General features: G+C 42.5%; 1 protein-coding gene across 1 annotated transcript; it reads right to left on the bottom strand.

Annotated features, from left to right (window-relative positions):
* Positions 1 to 437: 437 nt before the first annotated feature.
* Positions 438 to 22276, bottom strand: si:ch211-51a6.2 (neurotrypsin). The gene is made up of 14 exons (XM_054599758.1): positions 22217 to 22276; positions 19841 to 19880; positions 15501 to 15743; positions 13357 to 13495; positions 12080 to 12255; positions 10736 to 10883; positions 9894 to 10072; positions 8050 to 8191; positions 7636 to 7850; positions 7357 to 7498; positions 5334 to 5612; positions 3493 to 3615; positions 2056 to 2336; positions 438 to 757 (listed from the first exon to the last, which is right to left on the bottom strand). Exons 1-14 carry the CDS (start codon positions 22274 to 22276, stop codon positions 438 to 440), a joined length of 2487 nt encoding a protein of 828 aa, XP_054455733.1.
* Positions 22277 to 25363: the final 3087 nt, after the last annotated feature.

Raw genomic sequence — 25363 nt, forward strand, 5'->3', positions numbered from 1 at the left:
TTATTGGAATGAATTAGTTTTATTTTGTGCACTTGGAATTACTCTACGCAAGAAAGCTTATTGGAGCCTATTGGAGCATTGATGTGACTTATACTTGGGAGCCCAAGTCATGCAATAAACATGCGCACATATTTTTGTTAATTTAAATAAATGTATATATAAATTATATTTCAAAGACAAAAGTGGTACATATTGTGAGCAATCTGTTAGTGTTTGTGTAGGTCATCTTGTTCTGAGTGACAAAGTGATTCTGTCGGGAGACAAACGTTGTAAGCTTTCTGGTCCAAGACTTGATCCTGACATGTGCATGGTTGCAGCAGTGCATTATGGATGTGAGCTTAACTGTTGCTTTGACCTGCATGTCAGTAAAGAGAAGTGTGAACATTCCTAACAAGGTGAACTTACAGAAAAATCTAAAGAGGTGTTATTCTCCATTGTCAGGTTTTGTAGGGCTTGTTGGTGACCTTGTCAATCCATCGCAGGAACCTGCTAACACGAGTGTACACTCCAGGGAATGAGGGGTTGCCACAACCGTGACCCCAGGAGATGACCCCTGTCAGCACCCAACGGCCCCCTTCCCCCTGGCAAACCAGCGGACCACCACTGTCCCCCTGGCAACTGTCCACACGGTGGCGCTCAGACAGGCTCCCAGCACACAGCATGCGGCTGGTGAAGCGGTCGTTGTAACGCTTCTTACACCTCCAGGCTGGGAGCAGGGGGACCCAGGCCTGGAGAAGGGTCCGGGAGTACTCGGAGTCTGAGAGCAGGAAGCAGGCAGGAACAAAAAGACATGAGAGCACAGTAACGTGAAGATATCTAATAGAAATGTAAATAACAACGGCCATGTCTACAATGCATCATAAACTTACTATTATTGCATTATAATCTGCATAAGGCATTGTATAGTTGTAGTTCTAAGCACATACATAAAGTGATAGGTCCTACCATACTGATCCACCATTTGGTGCTTCTTGTGGAGAGGAGGCAAAATAAACCTCAAGATTCTAACAGTCTTGCATTCCTTGTTCTGTTTGTGATAGCAGTAATAAGTCAAAATACATTATACAAACAATACTAACAACAACATTATTAATAATAATAATAATAAGTAATTATAAAATGCTTTATAAAGTGTTATGATTATTGTTATAAAGCATTATGAATATTCATTATGGCTTCTATAACTAACATACAGTGCTATAGGTGGATTATAATACATTATAAGTATGTTAATAGCGTGTAATAGACATGGGTGTCATAGTCAGTGCAATGCACAACTTCGGCATGCACCATATACAGCTTGAGTTGTGCCCATAGAACACGCTGGAAGCACCGCACAGTAGTTAAGCTACAATAACATGCATGCATGTAGACCTGGACATTTAAAACAGGTACAGGTATGCTACTATAGACATATATACATGTGGATACCCAGATCCTTGTTAAAGTGCCAGTTTACCCACATTACAAAATCAAACATGTCTTTTGGTGTTATTTGCCTGGTTTGGTGAAATCCACTGCAAAACAACTAAATAAAGTTTTGGCACAATGTCAGATTTAACTGCTGTTGAAGGGGTATTGCGGAAGGAGAGATTTAAGACAAAGGTACTATGTGAGGTTAAAGGGACCGTTGCATGCAGGTCTTTCTAAAAAACAACAGGAAGTGATTGTAGTTTGTCTGCTAATCTGGCAAATTTATCAACACGGTCAGCAGCAGCGGCTGTGACCCCAGGCCTCATTACATGTTGCACCGCACATTTAAAAGGCAGTAATAATCACAGACATTCATGCGGTATGGTTCAGACAGAATACACTTGAACCAGATTAGTGGGACACTGTGTCTGGAGAGACACAATGCTGTTGAATTTATTAGTAATTTGTATGAGGTGCCTGTTACCATCAACTGTTTCATTCTAAAGGAACGTGCTGTACTCGGAGTCTGAGAAGTGAAGTAAAGTCCCAGAAGTAAAGTGGTTTGCTTTACAGTAATCTTATCTGCTTAAATGAAACAAAGCTTCTTTGGTCACCTATTTTAATGTGAAAAACTCTGCTAACCTGTGATGCCCCAGCCGGTGATCACACAGGCAGCCGGCCTCTTCACCCACTTGTTCCCCGGCTCTGGCAGACACACGGCGCTGGTGTGAGGGTTGAATGCCACACAGTTTCCCTCTGTGCCTTTGAGCCGCAGCAGGGCGATGTCATACTCCCAGCCCTGACTGTGGTACTTTCTGTGGATAACGATGCGTTCAGGTGACAGGGTGCGTTCAAAGTCATCCTGCTCCTCCGTATGGTAGTCACCCAGGCGCAACACGTAGCGGGTCGGGTCTCTGCCAAACCTGGAGGAGCACAGTAAATTTGTAAATGATGTTCTTGATAAATGCCCTTCATTTAGTATGGTAAATGGACTGTAATCATACAGCGCTTTACTAGTCTCTCTACCACTCTAACTGCTTAAAAACTACATGTCATCATTCACCCATTCACACCCATTCATGCACTGATGGCAGGGGCAACCATGCAAGGTGCCACCTGCACATGAGGACAATCTTACCCATTCACACCACACACACACTGTAGGCACAGCCTTCAGGAGCAACTTTGGGTTAAGTGTCTTGCCCAAGGACACATAGACGGTGACACATCGGCATGGACCGGAGGAGCACCAAAATGCAACAAATAATATTGAATAGTGAAGACCACTTAATGCAGCTGAAAAAATAAAAAACACTGCCAAAAAGTGAGTTGATTTGATTTTTAATTACTGATAAACTTGAGAGACTCAATTAAAGATCTTGGTTTTACTTTGTTTTGGTTTAAAAGAAATGTACAGGGTAAGCTGTGCAACTGAAGACACAAAGTGAAAAAAATCACAAATGCGGCCAGAATGTGTGGCCATTTTGATAAGATTATGTGGTAACGAACCAAAAAAGATATATAATTTATCAACTGTTTTAACAGTTTACATAAAAACATCAACTCAATAGCTCTCTCCACATGCCAACTGCACACTGATGTGCTTAGCAAAAAACACTGTTACCTAAAGTCTTTGAAGTGTGCTAAATATAATAATATATGCATAACACTAACAATGACTTCAACTGCAGCTGACATGGATCTAGTTTCTTTACTGTAAATACAGTATATGTTGCGCACACCAAAGCTGTATTAATAGTTCTCCATCACAGGTGCATTCTCGGTGCAGGTGATTGATAATTGAGTGTGATATTTCAAACAACACACACAGGCTTCTAGTTTTGAAAGATATTTATATTGTAGATAACATGGAAAAAGTGTGTTTTGCTATTTCAAACTAAGTGTAAGGCAGACAAAGTGCTGATGGTTCCGCAGACCTGGTCAACAGAATAACTATGCCAAGTGCCAGTTTTTATGTCTATGAAATAAATAAGTAAAACCTAGAGCTGGAATGGACTTTGTTACATCAACGAGAGGGACACTTGGTAACAGGGACCACTAGAGGGAGCTGTCTCCTACCTCTTGAAGCAGTGGGCAGCGGTCACAACCCAGCAGGAGTTGATGAGTGACGCTCCACACAGAGGATGACCTCCTTTAGACTGAGACCTGAGCCACAGAGACACCTGCCAGGGCCACTCACCCCTGAAATCACACACACACACACACACACACACACACAAGCAGAGTTAGGTTTTCAAGGGGCTGCTGCTGGCTCAAAGGGCTGCACAACACACACACACACACACACACAACACACACACACACACACACACACACACACACACACACACACACACACACACACATGGAGGACATAACATTGACTTATATTCTTTTTCTGGAGACTTACCTTAACCATAAACACTACCAATTGCAATTTACATTATTAGCACATGCTTTTTTTGGTCCCCAATAGGAAGGCCAGTCCCCACAATGTGACTGTTTAAACAGATGTCTGCACAACACAAGTTATACGCGCCCAAACCCACACACCAGCTGTGCTGTTATGGAGGCAAGTCCCGCCCACACAGGAGGAGAAAAGTTGATTGCTCTCCATTGACTTTGTTTTGTGTGAAAGTGCCTCCTTGTTACTTTCATCTAGCAAACCAGAGAAAAATGCTTAAAGCTGCTGTGTGGTGGGACGCACTACCAACGGGGTAAAGAAGCCAGGGGAACCCAGAGGATACAGCCAATAAGATGTGAGGATACAGCAGGAAGAATGGGGGGGCTGTGGGATCATGACACTATGCTAAGCTATCTATATTTCTGTAAGCAATGCTAGAATGTGAATACATCAAAAAGCTATGCAGTATTATGTCTGCAAGTGCCTCACCTAACTACAGTAACTCACTAACACATGGCTAACATTAGCTCGCTAACAGCTAACTTGTCCAATTCCATCAACATTTTAGATATCAACTGCACCCCTAGTAGACACAGATTGCAATCCTTTGACATGGTGAAAACGTTTTAGCTAGTTACAGGCATTTTGATAGTGTTTAAGCCATTAGTGGAATAATGCTGTTTGTTTTTCCCTCCAGTGGGCGTGGTTTTCACAACATGAGGCGTTGCGCCCATAGACTGTATATAAGAAGTGGACGTAGTCATCATGAGGTCACTTATTGGTTTGTAGACTGTCGTTATGAAGCCTTGAGTGCGGCGATATTGCGTTCGCCATCTTGGATTACACCCTTAGTCATGTGCGGTATCTCTGGTAACAGCAGTGATCTGTCGATCACAGTGAGCCCGCCCTAAAGCATACTCCGCTTTATGGTCTATTTGACTCTAAATGGAGCATAATTTACTAAATGAACATCATGCTGTATTGAAGAAGACTTGGAACTAGAGATTGAGACCATAAACTCACGTTTACAAAGTTTACTGAGGGAATAAATCAAGAGAGAAGTAGAGTCATTTTCTCATAGACTTCTATACAATCAGAGGAGTCGCCCCCTGATGGTCAGTAGAGAGAATGCAAGTTTAAGACACTTCACTTTGGCTTCACTCTGCAGAACCAGAGGTTGTCGCCTGCTTTATTTAGGTGACCAGGGCCATGGCATTGTGCATGCTGGCTCACTGCAATGACTGTTGCACGCTAAATGAAATGTCAAAATGGCTGCTCTGAAATGGGCCTATGGGCAAAATTGACCTATTATATTGCAGAAAATACAGATATATACCAAACTGTACAGTGAGGTAGTTATTCCGTTTTTTGTCAGCTAGAATAACAGAATAAGTTTCTGTAGTAACACCTGTGTTCATGTTCCATGGATGTGCAGAATCTTAAAAAGACAGTGAACGAGTAAAAGTGTGTGTATGTGTAAGTGTTAGTCTGGAGAGTGTTGTGTGCGTATACAAACCTCAGTGACTTATCTCCTCCTATGATCCGGCGTCGGCGACGCTGGTTATTGAGTCTCATGCCGCAGGTCTGCATTGCCACAGCGGCATCTCCCACGGGATCCAGAGTGTAGTCACAGATAACACCTGCATCCTCACTGTGGCGACAGTCCTGACTGTCTTCACCCAGGGCTGGACACTGACCGAGGGACAGCTCAGTACCCGAGCACCGAACGTTGTCTAGATGGATGGGACCTTGACCCTCACCGAAGTACGCCATGGATCGAGCTTTAGCAGCACCACTGGAAGGTCAGCGCGCAAAGACACAGGGCATCAGGATTATTTAAGCTTTTTTATGAATAAATACATACTGTATCGTACATATCCAAATACTTTTTTAACCCCAAATTCCACTACATGTATTTTATTTGGTCCACTGTTACTGCTGTGATTGTACAAAGCCTCTTAATGCAACAAATCATACCTTCCTATGTTTTAATAAAAAAACATGCTTGCAATTTCTTCTATCTTTTTCTGGAAATAAATTTGATTATCTCAGACCTGATAATGTCCCTGTGAGGTTGAAACAAGCTGAAATGTTAGGTTTCGGTTTGGTCCCTAGATGTATTTTGTTTTTGTTCTCCTTCCCCTCTCTTTTTCGTGTGTCCCCTCTTCTGCAGGGTGTGTGTGAGTGTGTGTGTGTGTGTGTGTGTGTGTGTGTGTGTGTGTGTGTGTGTGTGTGTGTGTGTGTGTGTGTGTGTGTGTGGGTGTGTGTGTGTGTGGGTGTGTGTGGGTGTGTGTGTGGCAAGAGGGCGTGGCTGGCTGCTGATCAGACACAGCGGATCTCAATCAACTCATCAACCACAGACTACCTACGCTTGGGTTCAACTCCACCTCAGTGCCAGATAATTTTGTTTCCTTTCGGTAGAGCTGACACATCCAGCTAAGTATATTTTCTCCTTTGTGTATTGTTGGTGAGTGTCTCTGCTACCTGCCTTTTTGTTTTTCTTGGTGCCAGTGAGCCTCCATGTGCTCGCTCCTCTAGTCCGGTATGTTTGTTGCGAGCCAGCCAGCAGGTGCAGGTAAAACCATCTTAGACTCAAGCCTAAATCTAAACTAAGTTCGAACTCATTTGAAAGCCTTGTTCTTAGACTTTCACACCCAACCTGAAAAACACTACAGCCATTCTATTTGTAATTGTGTAGCGCGCCCCAGGTCTGTATTCTGGAATTTGTATCTGAATTCTCAAGTTTAGTCCTTTTAAAACAGGTTTAGGTTGTAAATGTTCCCAGTTTACCTTTTGCTTCTTTTTTGCTTTTTCAATCTTTTACTTTGGAATCTCGCCAAAAATGCTCTTGAGTCCTTTCTTGCAAAATGATGCAACTCTAAGAACACTAAACCATCCAACTTGCTCCAGCTACACAGGTTGCCACCAGCGCAGCAGAGAAGTTAGCAGCAACAGTGCCCTGACAACGACTATTACTCCAACAACACCTGAATAAAACACAAATACTTTGGTTGTTTCTTTGTGTAGGGATCATCTGTCTGTAGAGGACCTCAGTGGGACATTCAGGATGTCTCCATCCTGAATGTCCCAGAATGATCTAAACCTTTACAAGCCTCAATGGATTCACTGAATGAATGTTTGAACCATTTTTTATGGCTGTCTTACAATTGCCAAGACCTTTTGAGACATTTCATGCGGGAAAAAGTCCAAAGGATCCATACTGTGGAAATTATGAATGCCTGTACAAAATTCCACAGCCATCTCTAGAGCCATGTGGCTAGCATGGCTAAAAAAATCCAACTCTAATGGACAGATTTCCTTTAACCGCATGCCCTCTGACTTTTTATGTTAAGACTGGACTATCATGCATCTTGGGTTTTTTGTCTGTTTTTTCCTTGTTTCATGTCTTTCATTAAGGTCAAGTCTTTCCAGCTTTTCCCATTATTTCCCATTACTTTCCTTTTCTATTTTTGACACAGCATGAGCTTTTGTCTAGCTTCCTTAGGCAAAAATATCAGAGAGGGTATAATGATACTAACGTGAATCCCAGCTGTCTGCAGACTACAGCTGCATTGACATCATTCCAGTCGTCATCACACACGCTTCCCCACCGGCCGTTAATGAAGACCTCAACTCTTCCCTCCTTTCTGCTCTCTCCAGCAACCAAACGCACCAGAGGGCCTGCAAACAAACGTTAGAGGGAAAACGTGCCTTTATAGTAATTCATGCCCTGTTGTTTTCAGATACCTTTACAGTGGTAATACACACAAATGTCATGAGCGGGAAAAGTCTCAATAGCCAGCAATGTATGCACTAACCAATAGGAGTGGAAAGGCCTGGTATCTCATTGGTATCACCTCCCCGCTCACAGAGGACACCTACATCCTCACTGTGGGAGCAGTCGTGTTGGCCCAACTTAGAGTGGCTGCAGGCCAGTAAACTGTTCTCTGTCCCCCGACACTGCACCTCGTCCAGCAGGATCAGCCCGCGACCTTCTTCACACACCCCGTCAGGAGCCACCCTCGCTCGGCCCCTGCAGACAAGACACGACAGCTAGCACGTCTATCTCCTAAAATCCTGCTAGGTAGCTTAAAAAAATCAACATTATGTCGTTCAATCTTTGTTGGGTTGTGAAAAAGCCTCTTTTATTTTGCTTTATATGGAAAAATGTTAAGAATGATCATCTGCAGACATGAGGGCACATAGTAACTCAGATGTAGCGATGCACTGACCTGAAGCCCAGCTGTCTACACACTACCTGGGCGTTGAGCTCAGTCCAGTTGTCGTCACACACAGTGCCCCAGTCTCCCCGGTGATAAATCTCCACGCGACCCTCCCAGCGGCTGTCTGCTCCCATCAGACGAACTGCACCGTCTGCTGCCACACAGGGGAAACACTAATGCTTTATTAGATTACATACTCATGTGAGTGCATGATGAATCTCATAGTATTGGTGTGTCTTAGCTCAGGTACGAGCTCAATATGCCTGGGAGGAGGATGAGGGTATCTAGAGGTGCTAAGTCAAATGTAACTTAACTTGTAGATTCTTGAAAACGTTTCACCGCCCACACAAAAAGCTGGTGGGAGTCCCAGGCAATAATCCTCGGTAGTGGAGGGGCACCACATGGATGGCCAACTCCTGGGGTCAAGACCCAGCCATCTACGGCAGCTAAAGGACATCTTTGAGGACAACAATGTACACATTTTAGACGGAGAAGAAAACTGGTTTGAAAGAGGAGTGAAGGACGCCATCCATTGCTGCATTTCCACTGTATAGTGCGGCACGGCCCTACTCTACTCTAGTTTGGTTTTCCATTAGCAAACGTTAGTAGCTTCTAGCTGGTAGACCACTACTATCATAATTTGCCGTACAAGGACCTGGGTACCTTAACTCTGAATTATACGGACCCCGGTGTTAAATTATTAAAGACCACAGTATTGATAGGCCTCAGAAATGTTATTTATTTTATTGACATTTTAGATTTGTCTCCAGTGAGATAATGATGACTTTATAGAATGACTTTGCTGTTGTGAACATTACTGTTGCTGCTCCAGAAACAGGATTTTGTTATAATTAAAATATAAATATATTCTAATAATAATATTAAAGTTATGTTGTATAGCGCTTTAAGAGGTACCCAACGGCACTTTACATGGTAAAAACAAAAACTGAAAAAACAATACAAAAAATAAAAAATGTATTTGCTTATATAAACAAAGCAAATAAATGACATTAAAACAGTAAAAAAGAATAACGTTACAAAACAAGCATCACAGGTTAAAAGCAGATTTAAATAGGGGGGGGGAGAGTTCCAGAGGTAGGGGGCAGCAACAGAGAAGGCCCTGTCCCCCAGGTCCAGTGCTTGGGGCGGGTGAGGAGATCTGAGGTTGTGGGTGGGAGTGTGTCGGTGCAGGAGGTCAGAGAGGTATGAAGGGGCCAGGTTGTGAAGGGCTTTGAATGTAATGAGGGGAATCTTGAACTGTATTCTTTGTTGTATGGGGGGCCAGTGGAGGTTATGAAGGACTGGGGGGATGTGATCTCTGGTGCCGGAGTAGGAGAGCAGATGGGCAGATGAGTTTTGGACCTATTGTAGTTGATGGTTTTGGTGGATAGGCCGTACAGGATGCTGTTGCAGTAGTCTACTCTTGAAGTGAAGGAGAGGAAGAGCCTTTCAGCAGTTGAGGAAGAGAGGGAGGGGCTTAGACAGGCAATGTTTTTTAGATGAAAAAAGTTGTATTTAGTAAAGTTCCAAAAACGTTTCACATCTTAAATCACGCGACTCTTACATGACAGCCATGTCTCCTAACGACCAACATGTGACCTCAGTGACTCTCAATGTGTGAACAAATCTGCAGAGGTTAAGTTCCTGTGAATTCCCACCAGTCAGTCAGAACTTTTCAGACGGAAAGCCAAACTTCTTCAATAATCTACAGCAAGTCCAATTACCTTTGACTCAGCACTTCACAGTGATATCTATTATTGGAGGATTCCTGCTCATATAACCACAGTAGAAATGTTGCTGTATCAATAATCAGTGATTACAGTGTCTTCTGATATGAAGGCGTGACCTCTGACCTGTGTATGGGTTGCAAGACACCCCTGCGTCCTCAATGTGGTCACAGTTGTGTTGCTCCCAGGTGTTATGAGGACACTCCTCTAGAGAGAGTTCATTTCCTGAACACTGAACCCCATCCAGGAAGATGGGACCAACGCCCTGGCCAAAGTGGGCCCATGTAAACGCCTTGGCCACGCCCCTGTTGGTCAGGACAAATAAACAACACCTTTTAAGTGTACAGTAGGGTCAATTCCACAAAAAACATGTATGTTTATATTGATAAAACCAGGTTGAATGCTATTATATTGGCTATACACAGTTTATAATACTATGTCTCACACTGTATGTTCCTGCATGTTCTTCCTACTCATGCATGGTTACTTCCTGCTGCAGTGTAGCAGGCTCGAGGCGTGCTCTAGAAAATTGCGTTATCACTGCTTGCACGTAATGCGATGACGTAAAAAAGATTGTGTCTGTAGGCAGATAGACTACATGTTACCTCAGAATGAATATCAGTGTTATTGGCCAGGAATGAGTATGGTTTACATTTTGTACGACCTTGTCATTTGTGCAGTCATCATTGAAGTGTTGATTATAAAAATAAATGTTATTCCAGGTGTAGTTTGGTTTTCACATTTAAATATAGAATGTTTCTAATGTTAGAAAATTGGTATCTCATTTTGGTTGGTTGCATCTGTTGGAATTTGAATTAGATATTTGATTTCATTGTACATACACAGATAATACTTCTGCACAGTATTCATTTAGACTTTTAACTGAAAGGGTTTTAGCGCAGAAGAGATGCCAATAGTTTGATCCTGACTCTTCTTCATTGTCAATCAGTAGTTTGTTGGTTTCATACCCCAGTCCCAACTGTCGGCACACCACCTCAGCATCAGTGTCATCCCACTGGTCATCGCAGATGGTTCCCCACTTGCCATCACGGTACACCTCCACACGGCCCTCAAAGTCCTCCAGGCCTCCCACCAGCCTCAAAGGGATGCCAGTGCCTGAGAAACAAAAGGTGGAGCACCAATTTCAGACACTGGGTCCCTGCTTTGCTCGCCATGTTTTCTCCACCCTGTGTGCCCCTCAGCCCCTCAGTCAGCAAAACTAAATCATTATCTGAATAATAACTGTCACTTTCTTCACAGGCTCCATAGAGGAGCCTCTGTCACATACAGACCTGGATGTGTCACAGTGAGCTGATGCCTAATGATTATGATTATGAATTTACTTATATGTGTATGTTTATGTACTTGGCTGCCTCAAAGCTTTTAAATGCAAAAATAAATGTGACATGGTGACACAGTGAATGACTGCAGGGCTCAACACTAACTGTTAAAAGTGGTTCCCAGGCTGGCAACCGTGCATCAGCTTTTGATTGCCCAACCTGAAAATACGGTGGCCATTTTAGTCACCTTGTATTTTTCGGTAATTAAGACACTATGCAGTTATACATCAGCTTAATAATGAAAATGTGCCACAAAAGAGTAAAAGCTTTATTAAAGTAACCAAACAAAATTCTTTGTAGTTAGTGTCTATCTGACACTTTACAGAATTAGAATCTTTAGTGTTATCGGTTAAGTTGTCCACCCCTAATTCCTAGTATTCAAAACCCCAGTAGTGCAGCTGTTGTCATGTTCCTCACAGATCCCTCAAAATGAATCAAGCAAGTCACTGGTTGCTTGTTCCCTTTTTTCTCTCCCTTTCAGATGTTGTTTTCTGACCCTTCAGCACTGAAGTCTTGGATTTTGGTTCGCTCAAGTGAAGCCAGCATCAGCTTGTCCATCATCTCTACTTTCAGAGATCACTTCCAGTCTGTGTGGATTCTGCTGACACAGCTGAATCCCCTCCCACATACAGCTCAACAGACTGGGGAGCTTATGGTCAAAAATTGGTTGCCCTGATGGCGACCAAAGGCCATGAATTAGTTGACAATTTCTCAAAATGATTGCCAATGATAACTTGGCAGCTGTTGCCGTCATGCCCTGGACTGGGAGCAAGCAACCATAGCCAACAAAAGACAGTCAATTCTGTAAAGTGATTGGTTACTTTGGGTTATAATTGGAGGCAAATGAGATCTTTAAACTATTCTGAAAGAAACAACCAATGCCAACAAGACAAGATCCTAGCCTAAATACATTTGTTATTCTTATCGGGAATGTATTTGTTTATATAACCTGAGATGACACCCTTGTCTCACCTTCAGGCTCAGCACAAACCACCCCTGCTTCGTTGCCATGGTTACAGTCGCTGGTGACAAACTTCCTGCTCCGGCACTCCAGTAGGGAATTCTCATTCCCACGGCAACCCAGGCGCTCATAGTGGAAGACAGAACCCGGGCCGAAGTAAGAATGCTGCAGGGCTGTCCCGATCTCACTGCATGGACAGCAGATACACAAATTGATCAAAATACCTGGACACTTCCAAAGCCTATAAACTACTTCCTCAATAGTGCATTTCCCTTCCGTTTATTTAGTTTTAAGCGTGGATGGGGTAAGTCAATGAGTCTTGGACGGATGGCATACAGTGTTCAGCATCGGTTCATAATATTTCTACTTCTTCTTGCCTCTTTACTAAGAAGGAAACTGCTTCAGCACAATCACTATACACATGACCATGCCATTGGTATAATATAAAATAAGTTTTATATCAAGATTTATGAAAGATTGATTAAGGGTTGTGTCCGGTGAGATTGTGGAGGTCAAGGTAAGGGATGAAAGGGGGTCAATGCAGGGGAAGACTGGGGCCAAACAAAGTCATAGTGCGGCAGAAGCGTCTAGCATCCCCGGGGGTGGAGACTCAGGGTGTCTGGATAAGCTTTATCATCCCCCCCAGGGTACAGATCCAGGAGCTTCTTGTTGTGAGGCAACATTGCTAACCGCCATGCAGCCCTACTGAGAAGGGAAATATAGAAGAACAGGGTTTGGGTACATTTCTGAGCAGGTGCGGCTAGACCACAGCGAAGCTATAGCAGCTTCATGTGTTTGCTCATTAGCAACACTCCACCCTTCATTAATTTCACTGAGCAGTAATAACAAAGACTTTAGGGGTGAGTCAGTGTAAAGATATCAGAACAGTTGCATTTGATTTGATGAAGACTGCTCTGACCTGAGAAGGAGCCGTGTCTCCCATTATATTTTATTAAGTGATGTGTTTCTTAGCTACAGCTGTCAGATGAATGTAGAGGTCTAAAAGGTACAATATTTCTATAATCAAACTAGAATTTTATGAAGAATATATGTAGTTTATAGTAGTATTTTAAACAATAAAACGAAACAACCATTCCTATTCCTCCCGAAATCCCGAAAAGTAGAGAGAGTGAATCAAACTAAAACTGCAACAAAACTAAAAAAAGTCAAAGGGTTGTATCTTTGTCTGCAGCAAACTCATTGATGTTCACAACCCTGGTTCTAACTTGTCCTCTCCCTGTGGGTATTGTTTTCAGAAACATGTCTGGCTCTGTGAGGCCGCCCTCACCCCAGTCCAAGCTGTCTGCATATGACGCTGGCATCACGGTCAGTCCAGTGTGTGTCACATACTGCCCCCCACTGGCCATTCAGATAGACCTCCAGACGCCCGCGGTTGCCTGATGACCCCCCTGCCAATCTGGCGGCACCTGCAAATAACACACAAGTAAACCTGTTACAATTCATGGAGAAAAAAATAAAGATACCTTTGATAATGAGTGAATTGGTCTTTGTTGCACTGGCTGGAATGTCAGCCGTTTGTATTTGTCCCGCTGAGGTGGAGCTAAAACACAGTGCAGCCATGCCAAGCTCTTACCGTAAAACTTTAAATTCAAGTTGCAGCAGGAATTGCTGTCAACCATGATATATTGAATATAACCATAATGTTCCAAATAAGAGAGATACTGTAAGTTACAAAAAGTGCAGAAAGATTCAGCCTTCTGTTTGAAAACATTCTCCACATCTTTAGGTACAAAATATAGCAGGTATGGGTAATGGAATGTTTTGGCTGAAGCGCGCCAGGAAGCTGCTTTACTGATTTGTCCTCACCCAGCCAGATGCAGCAATCATTGTCATTACAGCTGTGGCATCAGCAGGCTCCTGTCCTTTCTCCAGCTGTTTGCCAGCAATATTTAGTGATGTTCCTGGTCAAACACCCCCAACCAGCAGCTCCTCATGCCGGACAACACCCAAATGGGACCCCAAAACAAAGGTTATGATATTGTAACCCTAGTTCTATAAGCACACGTAGATCTCTCTACTGGACTCTAAGGGTAATAGTCATCTCAAATCAGGAACATACTGTACATCCGCCTACTCTAAATTAACATAGGCGTGGCCTGCCAATCACGACTTGCCTATCCAAATATGTCATACGAGGCAGCACACCCCACTGCTAAGCTATCCTAAACCCACTTCAGCGAGCTGCATTGAAACTGTGGGGCCCTCTTGGTAGAGTGCTCCAACTGTGCTTATAAAACTAAAGTTACAATATCATGACCTTTGTTCTAACTCACACAGGCCTGTTTCCTAACATTGACCAAACAACACTGATCCTGACCGACGAGTACATGGTCTTGTACTTCATGGTAAATTGACTTTGAATTTGCTTCTTTCTTGTCTTCCCACCACTCAAAGAAACACACTGTCACACACCATTCACACCCATTCATACACTGATGGCAGGGGCTACAATGCAAGGTACCATCTGCTGATCAGGACTAACTAACACTATACACACCACATACACCTGAGCACATACACCAGAGGCACTGGAGGAGCTGGGGATCAGACTGCTGTTTGACGACCTGCTCTAACTCTGAGCCACATCTGTCCCTAGTCACCTTGTGACTAAGGTACCAAATTAATACAAAATTAAATTGAAAAGTTTCTTGGGCATATGCAACGATGTAGCACAATATCAGCTGACATGATAAGAGCCTTAAGGTGGGTCCTGCTCTGCTACCTGATCTTGAGGCCCTATCTTGAAGATGTTCCCTGTGTCAATATTAAGTTGAAAGTTCTTAATTAATTAATTATATGCTGTATATTCATACATTAAGGTGTAATGATATAACATAATAATCAAATGAACTCATAATCAGTCACACAATCACAATTTGGAGGCAGTTAGTATTTAAACTTTGAGTCCTGTACATACTGAACATATTGGGATGAACAGGGGCTTACAGAAAGTTCTTGGTTGTTGTGGCCCGCCAAAGCAAGTTAACACTACCATTGCTGGAATAAAAATAAATGGTGACAACCATCAATCTGTCCTTCCAAGCTTCCATCTGACTGTCCATCCATCCATTCACCTACCTGCCCGTCCATCCAACTGTCCATGAATTCATCTGTTCATTCATCCATCCATCCATTCATCCAACTGTCAATAAATTCATCAGTTCATCCATCCATCCATGAATTCATCATTCACTCAATCATCCATCCATCCATATGCCCATCTATCCATTCATCCATCCATACATATGCCCTTCCTACCTTTCATCCATCCATGCATTCATATGCCCTCCATTCATTCATCCATTCATTGGTCGTTACTACCATTTATCCATCCATCCGTCCATCTATCCATATGTCCTTCCATCCTTCCATTCATATTCCCTTCCACTCATCCATTCATTCACATCTCACCCTGATGGCAGTCGCAGTAGGCCCAGCCGATGGCCCCGGAGCTCTGCCTGATGAAGCACCAGGGGTTAACCTCTCGGTCCGGGTTTCGGCAGTAGCTGTGGTCCCCTAGGCCTCGGCCCGGGTACTGACGCATGTAGTCTGGGAAGTCTGTCCACTTCAGGCAGGGAGAGCCTGAGTCCGTTTGGGAAACTGAGCCGTTATAGTAGCCCAGTTCTGTAAATCCTTCTGAACAGGAGAGGTGAACTGCAGACACAGAACATCACGCTGTCAGTCATACACTCTTAAATGATAATACATGAATATTAACAAAACAATGAGCTTCAAGTCAAGATTCAAGAAAGGACTATTATATACACAGACAAGACAAAATCTAGTGGGAAGAATGACTAGCACATTCTTTGCAGACCAATTTTCTTTAATTGAAGAATTTGACCCCACAAACAGCTGAGACTGATTAGACTCTGATCTCAAATGATCTACTATTGTGTGTTTCATATGCGGAGAACAGCTCTGTATTCCCTGTAGAGGTTCTGTGTCGTGTGTGTAATGCGTTGTGTTTGGGGTTTTGTCTGGGTGGTTAGGTTCTCTTTTTTACCACCTTTCTTTTCTCAGTGTAGAATTTTGCTGTGCTGTGTAGAACCCTAAAATAAACTCAACTGTTAAATAATGAACTGCATTAAACTACAAAAGGTCAATGCAGTGCTTTAAGCTGTAACAACATACTGTGATAATCTGTTCAGTCTGTTTTCTTTTGTATTCTTTTGTATTTTCCCTGAATGGACTTGGTTGCTTTCTCTGACTGCCTTCCCGTGTATGACCTCTGGAGTGTTAGTAAAGTTTTATTTTGAACTATATTTTTGTCTCTGTTGCTTTCATCTGTGTCTGAGTCCCAGTTTTGTACAGAAGCGCTGCACATACAAAACATACGAGCAGCTTATAAAATATGACACACTGTTAAATAAGACAACTGTAAAGTATAAAGTAGTTTAAGATGAGCCCACCTCTAACAGCTGCTTAAAATGCTGCTTATGACAGACTCACACTGCCTGTGTGAGCGTCGTCTGACGGCTGCCTCACTGAACTGCTGCGTCGCTCAGACGTTTGGTGTCCACACTGACACCACTGCAGCAGCTGCCAGCCCTTTCTTTCTACAGAGACTTTTCCTTTAATAATGGCAATGTTTCATTTAACTTCATTATTAATGTCATTTATACTTATTTTAGACAGAAGAAGGTTAAGAAGTAACACCACTTTCATACAAATATTTCAGAATATCTGTGTTAATATCCCTGTGTTAACAATGAAGGGATTCTGCCCACAGAAACAAGCTAAATGTCTTATTTTGAAACAGAAACCGGAAGTTTTTGTTGAGTGTCTATAACACGTTCTACAGAAAAACTTGAGTAATTATTGCATCAATCATCAGTAATAATGTAGTAATATACAAAATCAGCAACGTAGTCATTCTCAAAAATGTGTATTTTTTATTACTTTTAATACTTTAAGAACATTGTGGTGTTAATACTGATGTCAGGCTGTTCTCATACAGCGTTTTAATATAAAGTGTGAGCTGTTATCTGTAGATATCCCATGAAAAATTGATATATAATTAGTTTAATTATGAAACATGTGTATTGGTCGAACAGGAACAGTTTCTTCCCCCGGAGACCGTGGAAACGAGACATGAAATGAGAAGTCAATGTTGATGTATTTGTCACGTAACTTCCTTACTTAAGTAACGCCACTTCCCTAGTTTTTTTTAACCCAAACCATGCTCTCTTCCCAAACTTAACTAAGTTATCACCTGTGAAGATGAAAGTATATTTTTGTAAAAGACTGTATGCATGTAACAAGCGTGTGCTGGACTTCTAGGGGAAAAAACGAGGATAACGTTTTGTAAGATATCATACAAACCGTTGTATGAGGATACGTTGCTTGTTTACTTTGCTTAGAGGACCAGTGTGTTGGAGTCGGTGGCATCTATTGGTGTGGCTGCAGACTACAACCCACTGAATACATCTCCGTTCTCTCCTCCATTTCCTGTAGTAACGTTAGCAGCCAAGTGCAAAACCGTGGTAACACTCTTGGCCTCCCTTAGAGGCCATCGTTACCATAGTATCACTACTGAAGGAGTTCACAGTTTTACACTCTGCGGATCACAACGTGTAGAGAACTACGGTGGACTTCAGGTAACAGCACAACGTGAAAGGCTCTCTCTAGAGCTAATGTGTGGTTTACCCATTCTGGGCTTCTGTAGAAACATAATGGACTCTGTGGAAGAGGACCCGCTCCCTATGAAGATATGAAGGGCTCATTTCAAGCTAATGAAAACACAACCATTCTTAGATTCAAGTCATTATACACTAATGAAAACATAGTTATGAATATGATATTCCATTTCTGCCAATAGATCCCCTGAAATGAGAAACGTTGGCCCTGTAATTAAAAAATGAAATGCAAAACTCTTGTAACAGAGAACATTTACATTGTGGTATTGTTACTTTCACCAAAGCAAAAGATCTGAGTGCATCTTTCATTACTACCTCTCTGTTTCACTGGCATATGCATGGCGAGAGGTGATCATTGTTGACAGTACCATACGCACATAAGTTAAGAGCTTACACGATCCTCTAAGATAAATTAAATGCTAACCTGGTCAAGTGATCACTGCTCTTTAGCTCCATTAGGATCATTTTTTTTTGCTACAGTACGATCCTAATTTGCTGACCTTCAGTTTTCACGCTTCATCAGCGGGATCAGAAGCTGCTAATGAAACCCCTCCGCTAATATGGTATCATGGAGCGATAGCTAAAACAAGTTCTATGAGGCTAGAGTACACGTCAAACCTCCCACATTCATCTGGTGGGCAGATGGTGGTTTAACAAGACAATGCTGAAACGCAGGGAAGACACTTAATAGCAACCAGAAGCACCGCCAACTATAAAACTGTATCCATGGCAGAAGTATGAGACTAGTACACACACACACACACACACACACACACACACACACACACACACACACACACACACACACACACACACACACACACACACACACACACACACACACACACACAAGAGCAAAAACAACCCTGATTTACCCCTACAGTCAATAACTCTACACTGGCACATGTAGATTCTTGTAGATTGCAAGACAGCTGCCACGCATAAAGTGCTCAACAGTCATTCATCCATTTTCCAGCAGACGTGTCTGACAGGCATGAAGTCTGTGAGGCTTCGTTCCCATTAGTGGTGAGGCCTGTTGCCATAAGTTATGAAGCATGATCATCTGCTTTAACTGTGACTGTGAGCTATAGGCACAGGTTTGATACCCAGGCTGCTGCTGGTTGTGGGGGTGGAACAGGAAACCGTACTGGTTTATTGTATACAGGCATGCTGTGACTGGAGGGGAGAGAGCAGAGAGCTCAGACAGGGAGGGCTGGAAAGAACAACGGGAATAAGAAGGAGCATAAAGAATGTACCGTCGGCTGCAAACTACGTTAGACTGTCTGCTGAGGGAAAGAGGAGGTGTGACTGGAAGGGAGGCTCGATAAGAGCGGAAACAGACAATACATTCTCATAAGGCAGCTCGGTCGGAGCTCCAAAACTTCAAACTGTGACACTCTTCGCACCACTCTAGCTTCACAGGAATAAAGGTTTAGACAACAAAAATGCTTAGGTTTTAGGAAAAGAGCGTGGTTGAAGTTAACTTGACAACGGACTGCACGTGAGTCATGTGACTACAACACTAACCATTCGTGTTACTAACAACTGACATTGACATGATTAAATGTCAACTTTTACTTTAAATTACACTCTGGACTTAAACAGCATTTTCCTGGACGAAAGTCCACCTCCCCTCCTGTGTGGACCACATCACTCTTTATCCTACATCAGTAACTCTGCGATGCATACACCCGCTTGTTGTCAGTGGCAGGCGTGTAGGAGCGCTGACCAAGGTCCTCAGCACCACACAGTTTGTGAATAAATGCATCGTGAACAACCTCACAACCTGTGTCTACTGCATTCACAGGTTTGTCTAAATGACCTTAAAGGTGCTTCATTCTCTGCTCAGGTAGACATTAGTCCTCTAAGATATTAATGATATGAATATCATATAGATTAATAAAACATTTTTATTAATCATTTGTATTAATCACAAATCTAGAACAAAAACTCCCGCACACTGGCTTCTTCACTTGCGTATAAATGTATTTTAGTCACGACGTTTCGGTACGTAGACCTTCATCAGATTATTTTAATCACAAATCTAAAATACAAATCCAGAAATATATATATATATATAATAAATATATAAATATATAATAAAAGACTTACCTGCACTCTGCATAACATCCAAGTATCCACCTTCAGTGACCTGTGAAATAAGTACAACATCATGGAACAGATATAGAGTTTGCTTCACTAGCAGAACACAAAGAAGGTATCAAGCAGCAAGCACACATTCATCAAAGGTACTGAAGACCATATGAGAATATCCTTGATGTTAAATTAGTTATGGAACTAACCTTGCCAGCATTTCCTTAACTACATTTATAAGCCAGTGTGTGTCATCAGTGAATGAGGAGAGTGTGTGTCATTCACAATGCTGAATCCCCTGTTTCCAACTTTCACTGTCTCTGCCTGCACATATGACAGAGACAAAACACCTATGGAGAAGGAGTTTATCATCTCTGCTAGGGGAGATCATGTGTTCGCTTGCATGTGTGCACGTGTGTATCTGTCTGTCCGTCCACGGCTAATCTCTCATACTACTAGTCCCATCAGCCTGATATTTTTTGTGCTTATTCATTACTGTGAATGAATGATTGCATTTAATTGTTTTACATGTTTTGACATGTATGTATCCTCGTACAACAGTTCATAAAATATCTTAAGGATTGTTAAAGGAACAACCCTACTCCATCTGTCCCAACTTGTGAAAAACTAATCTGATAAATTTGTAATTTGAAACTATGGTTTGTATTCATTCAATCAAAACTGAATCATTACCTTCAGGCTGAAGGTAATGATTAGACCGATTCTGACAGTACTGATACAGCCACAGACACCGGATTGTTTCCTTTTATTGTCAGAGCATATGAATCATCGATTGCAGGATGTCATGATAATTTATTACAAAAATATCACGAATGTTTTTAAAGATGATTACTAACCCTACCTTTACATTTGGATTTGATCAAGGTTTGGGAGTTTAGGGGGTAAATCAGATGAAGTCCAGCTGAAACACTTAAACCTGAGGGAGCTGTTGAACTGTGCTGTTTCAATAATGTGATATGAATCAAAGTGAGTGTAGACTTTGACCTGCTGATAATATGAAGCAAACAGACCTACCACCAATGAAATAACAAGTAGACATGTTTTGTCTGTACTCCAGCAAATTGGAGGTGAGCCGAAACATTGACTATGAACTTAAAGAGCTGACTCTCCTTAAACTGGTAGAATTTGAAGCTGACTAAATGCTGCTGGGTGAAGAGTGCAGTCGCCCTGTTATCTCGTGGAATGTTTAAAAAATACTCAAAGACTGCATAGTTACTGGAAAACAACTTTTTAATTGTTTCCAACAATGTTCAGTCCTTACACAAATAACACACCTATACATAATCTACTTTTGAGCTATAGGTCATGTACAGTATTTGAACTTACTATCACTAGTGCATGTGTATATTTTGTGTTGTATTCCCAGTGAGTGCTCAGTTTAAATTCTCTGATTTCATCGTCTTCCTTTTCTTCTGATGGCTACTGTTTTTCAGTAGTAGAGGTGGTACTGTACTGTGAGCGTAACACACACTGGTTTTAAACTCAATGTAGGAGCGAGCTAGAAGCCAGGTCATCTGGTGCAACAACAACCCAGTCACATATATGACTTTATAAAGCCGTCATTCTCACAGCCTGTTAGGCAGACCAGTCAGTATCGATGTTGGAGCAACAAAAACAAAACTGTAAAGTGGAAATCCTATTGGGAAGCAGATCACATCTAAAAGTTAATACTGTTTAAAGTGTTGGTATCTGAGCATGGTTTAAGAGTATAAATAATCTTAACTGAGCAAGCAGATCTGGAGACGGGGGTAAATGGTTAACTGATCAAAGTGTTACACAGCTTCCTTCTGTCTCTGTTAGACTTCTATTCTATTCTATCTAAATATCTGATGCTGTGTGAGGGAGAACATCTGACGTGGATCTATGTGCTGCTGACCATGACAAAGTTTGGAGCTCTGTGTGTATGTAGGTATCTGTAGCCTATGATTTTAGAACTCTTATAGGTTCCTCCAAATGTCCCAGAAAATCAATCCTTATAAAAGTTCCTAGACAGGCCAGTGTAATCCATTTGTAGAAACCAGATATACACTTAGACCTCAGCTTTGCTTAAAGTGCACATTAGTCTACATGCAGACTATTTATAAAAAAAAAAAACACATGGCACGAACCATTTTATTAATTTGATCTAATGGTCAATAAGGTTGACTGTTGGTTTGTGGATGTTATTTCAAGAAAACTCTCTGATTAAAATAATCAAGACATGTTAAACAAACTCAAAGTGCCTCAGATGACCAAAGTTATTTCCAGCACACCTCCTCTAGGATCGTGAGGAGATGACAGAGTCCTAGAATAAAGTGACAAAGCCCGGTCCTGCTCGCTGTCACGTCGTTACCTTCAGCTTTATATAGGCGAGAGTTTGGCAGCAGCTCTCACCTCTGCAGACGCGCACAGGGCCAGCAACACACAGCAGCGGGAGACGATGTTCCGGTCCATCCTGCCGTAGGAACCATCTCCTCCATGCACCTTCACCGGCACCACCACCACCTCCCCTCCGACTGACTAACTAGTTGACGGGTAAACACATTCAGAGACACTCCGCTCTGAGCTCAAGTCCAGACACCCAACCCGACCTGGAGCTAAAAATGACGCGCTGTTGGCGAGGAAAGACTCCCCCTCCCTCTCTCTCTCTGTCTCTCCTCTCTCTCTCTCTCACACACACACACACACACACACACACACACACACACACACACACACACACACACACACACACACACACACACACACACACACACACACACACACACACACGCCCGCTGAGAGGCGGCTTCCCTTTTAAATGAGCGTTGAGACGCCCTTGTACTCATGCCAATGGAGCCTCTGTAAATAATTTATCTCAACGCTTTACAATAGAGCCTTATAACAGCCTTGAGGATATATAATACAGCCTGGTTATGGATAACATGAGAATACAGAACAGTCCCTAGGTCTGTGAAGAGTTCAGGTTCTGACTGAGAACCCAAAGAGACTCAGAGCTGCTGAGCATGTAGGCTACCCACAGGACTCATCAGATACATCACACCATCTCATTATCGTGAATGGATCTGATGGATTCAGACTGGAGCTCACACCTGTGACTCTTGTGACCTCACTTAATGGCAGGGAGCCAAGCGGGTATGTAGACAGGTAGGTAGGTGGACAGGTAGATCGGTATACAGGTACGTAGACAGGGTTGTAGACAGTCAGGTTGGTAGTCATCTATGTAGACAGGTAGGTAGGAAGTTAGGTAGACAGTTAGTTGGACAGGTAGGTAGACAGGTATGTAAATAGGTAGGTAGACACCTGTGACTCTTGTGACCTCTCCTAAAGGTGCAATGACTAACTGTGACCCCCCTGCTCCAAACAATGAGGCAGCACTTCACCTCCACTTCTGGGTCCCTGCAATCTGTAAAGTAGTACTGAAGAGTCCATATTAATTGTCACTGCTCCTACAGGACGTGCTGGCCTTTAACTGATAGGTATTTGATCATGTGTAGGGTGAGGTCTTAATTTGATAAATCCTGTTTTGTCTGGGCAGCATACATTAACTGATTGTGACAATTTGACACCCGGAAAACAATGGAGGCTCTGAAAAACAAGAGCAGTGTGTGCCAACATCCTGTCACTGTAACGCTGACCACAGACTGAGATAAGCAGGGCGAGTCCACCATCTGCAGATCAAAAAGGCCCGATCGGCTGGATTTCAACGGCGAGTGCGGAGGCGCTGATTGTTGTTCCTGGTGACCTCTCACAAACGCACATGATCGTAAAGCTCGATATTGATGGTATCATCAAGCCCCTTCATTAAGCCTCTCGGGCCAGAGGCCTCAGATGTTCTAGACTCAGGGGACGGATGTCAAAGATTGCCACATATTCTCACTTCCCACTGAACAACCATGCAACAACAGCACCAATCCCAACAAAGGCGATGACAAACACACATACAACCTCCAGGCACCGAGGTGCTTTTCAAAGCCACTTGCTAAGTAGCAGTGAGAGTGATTGCTGTGGGCTGTGGAGGAGTTTCCTCTGAGGTCTGCATGTTTGGGAGGAAGTGATAAGCAGGGCGGGGAAATGGTTCTGTATAATGACGGGCTGATTAACCAACATACCACATTCTGACAATGGTGGGTGCAAAGATGGAGCAACATCTTTGCTGATGCTCAGACAAAACATGAAACCGAGATCCACACTTTACAACTTCATTATCAAAACCTCAACATGTCTGCCAGGAATAAATCGAGGGAGGTCACTAAAAAGCAATGGAGCATTCAAGGAGTAGCCCAACTTCAAACTTGCTTTCTTTTTCATGTCAGATGAGAGGAGTGATATGAATTGTATGTATGCTGTTTGCATCTAGTAAATATAGTTCAGTCTAGCTTAGGACAAAGACAACGTATGTCTTCATAGCTGCGGTTCCAAAAATTGCATATCAGCCTCTGATTATTTAATGTATGGTCAAATAGTTTGATTCAAAAGAAACATGTTATAAGCAACTTTGTGCCCGCTCTATAAGGGTCTTCTCAAAATCCCATCCACCTGACAGTTTTTGTAAAGCTCTTATTTTGAAATAACAAGACTGGTCATGTATCTGCACAGAGCAGATCAGTTCAGCTGGGATGTGACTGGGTTTATACAGGACAACAGGGAGGTTGGCCTTCTGTAGATGTTACAATATTATAATGATATAAGATTGTTTTAGATATGTTGTGTTATGTAACATTTTGATATTAAAAGTAATAGTACTTGATATTGAGTAGTGGTAACTGGTTTTCATAGTCAGTCTTTACCACACCTGCACTCAACATATCAACTTCACATTCATAGTCAGAGACTCAGAAAAACTCACTATAACTAACATGCTGCTGACATGAAGACGATGAGAACTTTAAAGACAGTTCTGTAATGGTAGAGCAGATCGTCAATGAATCACAAGGTCACAGGTTAAATCCTGTAATTAACCCATACTAAGAAGCCTCGGCTTTGATTTAACTATTTAAAAACACTTAATCAGTGGAGCCCTATTCACCAACATTCATTCAAATTACCTTTAACCAAAGAACTGTCCTGTTAGAGGATCGGAACCAGTAGACAAACTCTGAACCAACATGGTGCCTGTGTTATCCTGTGAATTTGGTTTGGCAGCCAGGTGTCCATCGAGGAATGAGAACAGAACTATAATAAAAATAAACACAATTAGAAGCCTTATGTTAAATGAACTGCTTAATGACAAAATCAGCTGTTAACCGATGTCCTGTTGTTATTAACAATGACATATACTATGTGTGTCTGGACCTTTAACTCACACACACTCACTCACTTATGTCACTCATTTTAATACCGGTTGAGAACGGTCAACTTTAACAGCCGTTACCACCTTGGTCAGGAACCAATAAATACCCGAGTGCACCTTAGTCCGACATTATGTCAAACAGCAGCTTGGCTCGATGTTGAGTGTCTATGGGAGCCAAGCTCTGTCTGAGACCTTGAACCCCCCCTGGACTGGACCCAGTCAGATTTATGCTGCCAGAACAGGATGTG

This window comes from Anoplopoma fimbria, chromosome 6 (genome assembly GCF_027596085.1).
Source record: "Anoplopoma fimbria isolate UVic2021 breed Golden Eagle Sablefish chromosome 6, Afim_UVic_2022, whole genome shotgun sequence".
Lineage (NCBI taxonomy): Eukaryota > Metazoa > Chordata > Actinopteri > Perciformes > Anoplopomatidae > Anoplopoma > Anoplopoma fimbria.